Source organism: Vitis riparia, chromosome 7, assembly GCF_004353265.1.
Source record: "Vitis riparia cultivar Riparia Gloire de Montpellier isolate 1030 chromosome 7, EGFV_Vit.rip_1.0, whole genome shotgun sequence".
In the NCBI taxonomy this organism is placed as follows: Eukaryota; Viridiplantae; Streptophyta; class Magnoliopsida; order Vitales; family Vitaceae; genus Vitis; species Vitis riparia.
Window position 1 is genome coordinate 26,475,986 of NC_048437.1, and position 8,967 is coordinate 26,484,952.

General features: G+C 35.4%; 1 protein-coding gene across 1 annotated transcript; it reads left to right on the forward strand.

Annotated features, from left to right (window-relative positions):
• The first annotated feature begins 3,263 nt into the window (after positions 1–3,263).
• LOC117918692 (calreticulin-like) lies at positions 3,264–8,825 on the forward strand. Its single transcript, XM_034835523.1, has 14 exons — positions 3,264–3,401; positions 5,688–5,795; positions 5,946–6,138; positions 6,237–6,495; positions 6,633–6,689; positions 6,781–6,828; positions 6,933–7,019; positions 7,105–7,162; positions 7,285–7,352; positions 7,438–7,533; positions 7,612–7,659; positions 8,239–8,268; positions 8,343–8,441; positions 8,525–8,825. Exons 1-14 carry the CDS (start codon positions 3,311–3,313, stop codon positions 8,534–8,536), a joined length of 1,254 nt encoding a protein of 417 aa, XP_034691414.1. The 5' UTR covers positions 3,264–3,310; the 3' UTR covers positions 8,537–8,825.
• The last annotated feature ends 142 nt before the right edge of the window (positions 8,826–8,967 follow it).

The window sequence follows — 8,967 nt, forward strand, 5'->3', positions numbered from 1 at the left end:
AGTGAAAACGAACAGGCCCTCCTCATTGGGTCTCCTCTAGAAATGTGTCTCCATCATGTTTGAAAGTGGGCCTAAGTGAGCCGACCCACATTCTTCTTTGTTGCCAAGCAGACCCTCCTCGTTAGGCCTCATCTCCATTGTCGTCTCCAAAACCCATCCCAAAGTTCCGTTAACTTTGGCTGCAAGCCCAAATTTTGAATTGTTCTCCCCACCATACTTCTGTTTTATTTTAGACGTGTCCGCCTCGACCCCTCTTGTTGGCATCAAGTCATAAAAAGAAGTCACCATGTCTGTTCTACAACGTTTTTCTCCATCTTTAGACGACACAGCCACCTTTGCAGGCTGCTTAGTTGACTGCATCTGCTCCACCACACAGCTAGCGCGTAAAGCCCCCCTTCTTTTTCCCTCACCTCTTGCTCATTTCCCAAGCCATTTCTGGTCACTGGAAACACTTCGGACACCCTTGGCAACACCTCCTACCATAGTTGAATAACAAAACAAGTAGTGTCGATTACCACTTGCAGGGAACTTGGCCATTCTAACCCCTCCGACTTCACAAATAATCTGGCCCATTGGAGTTCCTTAAATGCAACAGTGCTTTCATCCACGACAACAAAGCCCCCACAACAGTCTCCAATCTTTTTGAAAACTTCCATGCTCTAAAGGTACAGCGGTAATCCCATCACTCTCACCCAAACTTCCTTGAGTTGTTCACAACTTTGAGAACACCCCACTTTTGGGTCCCACCTTTCCAAGTGCAGAATCGAATCCTTAAAACACTGGAAACCTCTGAGTAACACTTTGTCTGCCTCTGCTTTTTTCTCAAAGTCAAACAGAATAAAAAAGCCCCTCATCCTTGCTAACTTCACTCCTCCTTTAGGTTTCCAGTGATTTTTTCCCCAACTTTTCAGAGCACACAGGTCTGGAACCGAAACCAAAGCCTTTCCTCATATCCCAACCAGGCACCGGTCCAACAACTCCCTTCCTCTTGACACATCTTCTTCTCCCAATTGTAACCACGCTGCTTCCCCTAGTCTTCTCACTCTTAAGACTTCTCTTGTCTTCACCGCTTCGACGTAGGAATTTTCTTTCTTCCCCTTAGAATCTCCATCTCTGTTCTCAGTCTTAGAGGAAGCAAAAACTTCCCTAAGCTCATCACGTGTCGATATTCCAAGTGAGCGAAGTTTTTCAGCTAGCAAGGTCCAGCCTCCCAAAAAACCTTTTCCTTCCGAGAACACTAAACAATGTCTCTTTGCATCCGAGTCAACCACTGAACATAATAAAAATCTGTCGGCCTCATTTGCTCAACATTCTAGTTTAAACTTCCTACCTCCATCCTCCCAACTTTTGACAAATCTCTGCGTAAACTCACCCCTACAACCAGCCTCTACTCTCTCCAACAGCCAGCACAAGCTGGAGCTCCCAAATCTAATCCACGAAGTGAATCCTCTACTTCTTTCCATAATAATCCCCTTTAGTTTCTTCCCAAGCACATCCACAGAAATTTCAAAAGACTTAGTCTACTACAAACCAGCAATTCCCTCATCTTTTCCCCATTACTCAAAACATCAAATACCTAAGCATCCTTTGATGTAGTTGTCCTTAGATCTAGTTCCCATAGGGACACAATAAGAAGCATCCAATCCCCAATTTCCTAGGAGGCATTCTTATTTTTCAAAATTTCTAGCTTCTATTTCAATTCAAATCTCCTGTAGAACCCTCCGAGTATAAAAATATGAAAATGAAAAGCTACGTTTTTAAAGTGCTTTTTAAACATATGTGATTACTTATTTATGTGATTATGAAAGAGAAATGATAACATATTGTGGTAATGCCTACTTAACAAAAGATATGCACGGTTGAATATATATGATGAGATTAGATTATTAAATAAAGATATATGATGAGATTTAAATTATTAAATAAAATATAAAGAATAAATAAATGAGATTAAAGTATAAATAATAAGACCGAAGGATATATATGTCTTTTTAGTAGGTATCGAAAAAATACACTTCGATATTGTAGTTAGATCAGGTTATGAAATTTTGACTCTTATTAGAGTAAGGTATAATAGGATATATAACAAAGTGTATTCTATCAAAAAAATAGATTGCAAAACGAATTACATTTGAATGATAAATTGCATTTTAATATTCCATTTTTTAAAATTAAAAAATATATCATAAATTAAAAAAAATATGAAATCTCACTTATATTTAGTATTATTTGAAAATTATTTGTACAATTTATAATTTAAAGAAGTATATATATTTTTGTAGAAATTCCAAAACTTGAAAATTTTGAGTAAGTGAAAGATTCTTTAATTTCTTAAATTTTAAAAAATATTTTCAACTAGCATGTACTTGCTTTTTTGTATAAGATTTTCTATTCCAAACATCACCTTTTATAAGTAATTTTTTTTATTTCTTTTTAAATTATATGGTTAAAATATTTAAAATTTATAAATAAAAATATTACATCACCTAATAAAGTATACAAAGGATTATATATATATATATATATATATATATATATATATATATATATATATATATTAAATAGTAGTGTATATTAGTATTATTTTAGATTAAAATCTAAATATTTTTAATTTTAATAAAAATTTATAATACAAATATTATACTTTAATATATGTTACTTTCTTCCATTTTAAGCTTTTTAGAGGTAAAGTTAGAAATAAGAAGTTATTTAGGGTTTGTTTGAAATTTTTTTTTAGAACAATTTTTTGTTATCCGAAAAAAAAAAAAACAAAAACATATTTGAAAATAAAAGACTGTTTCTTTTTTTTTTTTTAATAATAGAAAATAGAGAGTCTTTAGATAATATTTTTAAGTTGTTTATTTTTTAATTTTTAATTATTTTTTTAGAGCAATTTTTTAAAATAATTATATAAATATTTAAAATGATTAAAAATAAAACACTAAATATAGAATTTATTTTTAAAATATTAAAAATGGCTTAAAAATATTTAAGGTTTCCAAATAAATGTTTATTTTATAAAAATTAAAGAATAATTTTTAAAAACCGTTCTCAAAATTTATTTTTTAAAATTATTATAGAAAATAATTAAAAAATCAATAAATAAATTATAAATAAATGAAAGGATATATAAAAAATTGCGCAAGAACAACGAATAAAAAATGTAAGCCAACCACGTCAATGGACGTGAAAACGGAATAAAATTCAGTTTATCACGGTAAGAAAAAAAATATAAAAATTAAAATAGATCAATACGGTGGCGAACTTTCTAAGTGTTCTTCTGAGTGGAAGAACTTCTCGAGGCTCAGCGATGGCGACTAGCCCTAATCTCATTGTTGCGATAGTATTCGCTTTCCTCACAGTCGCTTCGTCACACGTCTATTTCGAAGAGCGCTTTGAAGGTAACCACACATTTCTCTCATCTCTGCTCATTTGTCGGTGTACATGCACACTCATTTCCTCTGTTCCTGGATCAATTCATGATCGAGTCGAATCATTTCGGTTTTTCTATGTTGAATTGGGACAAGAATCCGCGAATTTGGTTACTGTGTGTCGTGAGAATCACTTTCTGATTCAGATGGATGCATGGTGATTTTTGTTTGTGTTTAAAAAATTGTTCGTTTCTGAGGTTACTGTCTTTTCTTTCTATCTGAATGGACGGCAAGGATGGCCATTTCAATTTTTTGGAGGTTTTAATGTATGCGTATATGTTTTCCGATGATAAAAATGCTATTCTGCTTGTGTGGCTAAAAAATTTGTGGTCTGCTGTGAAGTTCATCTGTGTAGAACTAATAAAAAAGGGTTCATGTGGATGATCACATGCAGTTGGGATTAAGGCATTTTTTTTTTTTTTTTTTTGAATTGACTTCTTTCTCCGAAATGAAGGAGGGTTGCAGCATTTTCCTTTTGAAAAAGAATTCATTTTCATGCCAAAGCCTGCGGTTTGGTTGTTGGCGGATGCAATGCATATGGTTTGTGATTTATTGGAAAACTTGGGCGCCGGTGTCTTGTGTTCTTTGCAGAATGTAATCAGAGTTTTCTATTTTTGGGATGCTATGTTGTTGGTATTATGCTGGATATTTGGGGAACGCTTTAGGGAAGATACTTTTCCTTGCAGTAACAGGGTTTTTTTTACAGCATCTGTATAAACTGTTTTAAATTCTGGAGATATGGTGTACTCAATTCATTTAGTATGTTTGGTGATTTGTTTGTTTGTCCTCTTCACAGGGTCAACTGGTTGGATGATGTATAACTTCACTGTTTTAAATTCTTGAGATATGGTGCACTCGATTCATTTGGTATTGGGGATGGCAACAGGGTGGGTTTGGGACGGGCCACCCCTATCCTATTCCCATATTACACAGTTATCTCTCATCCCCATCCCAAACCTGTGTTGGGGCAGGTTGATTTGTTCCCATCCCCGTTGACGAAAGGATTAATGATCCCATCCTTGGCCCATCCCGGATGTGCATTTTGTCAAATTTGGTCTAGTATGACCGATCCAAGCCATAACCCTAACTAGTAATGGGTGGATACCATACCTAATTGCATTCTTCTTTCACTGCAAAATAATGAGATTTTTATGATCTGTCAAATATGAAGAAAAAAATTATATGTAAAAGTTCAAATTAACACCACAACTATCAATAATTTTAAGCTTATAGTTAGCTTAAATAATTGAAAACTAATGCAAAATACCAAAAAATAAAAAAATAAAATCATCTGAACAATTTAGAAGATGGCAGAATGAACAATGAACCAAATGGGAACATGGGTCAACATTAGCCATGGATTTGGATCCCTCTCAAAGCCAATCTTTGAACTAGGATTTCATCAAATTCACTACTTAAAAAACTTTCACATTCTTCTTGTGATGTGCTCTCAGACAAAGACTTTGAGGTAGTGCTTTAGATGATTGCCTTACACATATTTAGGGCAAGGAGATTGGGGAAGCTTGAAGATGCCAACGATGGGTACAAATGAGTGGTGGATAGGAACAATGTGGCCTATGACCAGTTTGACGATGCGGTAGAGGAGTTTTGGGTGTTGAGGCTAAAGCAAGAGCAACATGGAATCAATTTCGGAGTCTTTCAATTGGTGTGAGGGGGGAAGAAGAAGAGCTATTGATCTTTGGATATAGGGTTTCGTGTAGTACATTGGAGTAGGAAGAAGAAGAATGGGCTGTCAGAATTAGGGCAAATGTGAAGAAAGAAGTCTATAAATAGTGGGAGTTTTTTGGTATTCTACTGGTAATTGAAGGATAATTTTGTAAATTAATATTTGGGGTGGGGCGGGACAAGTTGTGACAAAATCCATACCCATCCTAAGCCCAGTTTGGGTTTTTCAAATATCCCCAAACCCGTCCTATACCTGATTTTTATATTTCATACCCGTTCCAATAGGGGCGGGGCGGGTTACCCGAGTAACCCACACAACTGCCATCCCTATTTGGTATGTTTGATGATTTGTTTATTTGTCCTCTTCATGGGGTCAACTGGATGGATGATGTATAACTTCACTTGATTCATTTGGTATGCTTGGTGATTTGTTTGTTTGTCCTCTTCACAGGGTCAATTGGATGGAAGATGTATAACTTTTTGTTTTTCATTAATCTTCACTTCTTTTTTCAAATTGTTTCCCTTTTTACTAAGTTTTATGAATATGTTTCCATAATGGCTAACATTTAGATGGATGGGAGGATCGATGGGTTGTATCTGATTGGAAGAAGGATGCGAACCTGGCAGGGCAATGGAACTACACTTCCGGGAAATGGAGTGGGGACCCGAATGATAAAGGTATGCTATCCATCATTATACTGTCTGTACATTAACAAAGATGAAAAGTGCTTTGAGACCTCTTGCTTTTGTTTAAGGGTTCTCATTTCAGGTGTGATTTTCCTTATTAAGAGTTTTCAGACTACTTATATGGTTTGAATCTGGGTCCAGGTATTCAGACTAGTGAAGACTATAAGTTCTATGCAATCTCAGCTGAGTTCCCTGAATTCAGTAACAAGGATAAGACTTTGGTTTTCCAGTTTTCTGTTAAGCACGAACAAAAGCTAGATTGTGGTGGCGGCTACATGAAGTTGCTCAGTGGTGAAGTTGATCAAAAGAAATTTGGTGGTGATACCCCTTATAGGTGACATGTGCCTCTGCTGAACAATCCTTTTTGCTCCTTTCAATTTTCTTTCCTAGTTGGGTTCTAACCCGACAAATTTTGTATTCTGTGGACTGCAGTATCATGTTTGGACCTGACATATGCGGATATAGCACCAAAAAAGTTCATGCCATTTTTTCATACCAGGGATCAAATCACTTGATCAAGAAGGATGTGCCTTGTGAGACTGACCAGTTGACTCATGTTTATACTTTTGTTCTCCGACCTGATGCTACCTACAGTATCCTTATCGACAATGTGGAGAAACAATCTGGTAGTCTTTATTCTGATTGGGACATTCTCCCTCCAAAGCAGATCAAGGATGCCAAAGCCAAAAAAGTAATTACTCATAAGAAGTTATTTTTTATCTTCTGTTTAGATTGTTGCATTATGTTAAATTTTGGCAGTAACCCAGAGTTCAAGAGTGTGTTAGATTTTCTTTCCTTTTTGACAAGAAGAATGTGTTGGATTTACAGCCTGAAGCTTGGGATGATAAAGAGTATATTCCTGACCCTGAAGATAAGAAGCCAGAGGTAGTTTTCCTTTATCTGGAAACTTAACTCTTAAATTCCAATAGAAATATGAGACCTTTTTGTTTGACCATATACCACATCTTGTATGAAGGGTTATGATGACATTCCAAAGGAGCTACCTGATCCTGATGCCAAAAAGGTAAGTAATTAGAATTTATAGTTCAGTATGGTAAATTCTTTTATAAGGAACCATAATTTCATGGGGAGAAACTTGTTACTGAATAATCGGCTTTATGACCCTAGCCTGAAGATTGGGATGATGAGGAAGATGGTGAATGGACACCTCCAACAATAGCTAACCCTGAGTACAAGGGACCATGGAAGCCCAAGGTTCGCTGAAATGTTTATTAGTTAAGATGATGTTATGGAATTTTGGAAGTTGACAGTTCACTAATTGTTCTTGAACCATTGGCAGCAAATAAAAAACCCCAGCTACAAGGGAAAATGGAAGGCACCTATGATTGACAACCCAGGTTCTTGCATATTCCACTTCAACATTTTAATTTGTTTGCAGTCTTGGTGTTCTTTAATGTTATTTTCTAATACTGATATATTTTCAACATCTTAAATTTGTGTGTGTTTTTTGCCTTTTTAGATTTCAAGGATGACCCAGATTTTTTTATTTACCCCCATTTAAAATATGTAGGCATTGAACTGTGGCAGGTAATCATCTCTATAGTTTACCCTGTACTATTCTTAAATTATAATTCACATCCTAATCAAGCAAGCTACAAAATGCATGCACCAGGTGAAATCTGGGACCATGTTCGACAATATTTTGGTTTGCGATGATCCTGATTATGCAAAGAAGCTTGCTGAAGAAACTTGGGGAAAGCACAAGGATGTATGTTGCAATCTGCTGTTTCATGTTGCTTTATGAAATTTTGTATTTTCTATTGATTTTGAGCTCACTGATTTGCAGGCTGAGAAGACGGCATTTGAAGAGCAAGAGAAGAAAAGAAAAGAAGAGGTACTGTCTTCATTCTCTATAGATATCTTTGTAGGCAACATAAGTTTGTATTTTTGTGCTTCAATGACAGATTTCACAGTTCCCCCTGTGGTTCTCTATTGTGAGCATACATGCATACACGGTCACATGGAAGGAAGTAATTTAATTCTTTTTGTTGACCACTCATTAAAGTATAAAAGGATATTATTTAAGTTAGCTTTATGTTTAAGACCTGATGTACATGCATGCATTCATTCACATGGAAGAAAGTATTTAATTCTTTTTGGTGGCCACTCATTACTGTATAAAAAGATAGTATTTTAGTTGGCTTGATATTTAACACCTGATGTACCTGCTCTAATGACCAATTACCTTGGTGTCTAATGATATTTAACTATTGAAAGAAAAATTCTGGTTTTCTAGATAACTCCTTGTGGTAATTGCTCTATTTGCTACTTTGAGGACCCTTTTCGCCACAGCAAATTACTGGATATTTTGTTACTCTCGAATTTTCTGAAAGCATAGCCAAAATGTTTTCTGGATCAGTCTGTATTATTAATTAATAGGATAGGTTTCTAACTCTGAATTTGATCATTTCAGGAATCAAAGGATGACCCAGATGATTCAGATGTAAGTTCAATAAAGTCTCTTCCAGGGTTTCATTAGGCATAAGAACATTCTTACTCTTCTTATTTGTGGGACAGGCTGAGGAGGATGATGATGATGCAGAAGGCAATGAATCCGATGATGAATCTAATGCAGAGACAGAAAAAGATGATGCTGATGATGATGATGAGGCTCACGTATGCTTCTCTGTTCAATTTATCTGGATCTCCCAGCTTAAACACATTCAAATTCTGTTCTCATATATTTTTTCAATTTGCAGGATGAGCTATAGGAAATGGGGCTTCAAATTCCTGCAGCAATATGGTTTAGAAATGTGTGGTTGGGGTGGTGATACACCCAAAGATTTTCCCTTTTCCCTTTTTCTTCCTCTCCCCTTTTTTTTTTTTTATGTTTCCTAAGCGGTACGAGAATATGCAATGTATGGCAATGAACTCTTTGCCTATATGCAGCCTCTTTGAGAAAGTAATTCAGAAATGCAATAATATCGAGTTGCATTCTCTGTAACTATCCTTACCATCTGGGTACAGATAGCCATATGCATTAGAAGATTTTGCTAATAATCTTCACTTAGCCATTCAAATATGTTAGAAAAAATGTTAAAAATATGAGGTACAAACTTAGAATACAAGAGAATGAATTCCTTTGCAAGATGCCAGCTTAGATTATGGTAAGGAGAGAACGTTCTTTCACAGTGTATATACT

Bases quoted from the DNA above. Each gene is read 5' to 3' on its own strand.
- LOC117918692 (XM_034835523.1), top strand. From the start codon at position 3,311: ATGGCGACTAGCCCTAATCTCATTGTTGCGATAGTATTCGCTTTCCTC. The intron at 3,402-5,687 runs GTAACCACACAT...GCTAACATTTAG, and splicing joins TTTCGAAGAGCGCTTTGAAG to ATGGATGGGAGGATCGATGG. The intron at 7,353-7,437 runs GTAATCATCTCT...TGCATGCACCAG, and splicing joins TAGGCATTGAACTGTGGCAG to GTGAAATCTGGGACCATGTT.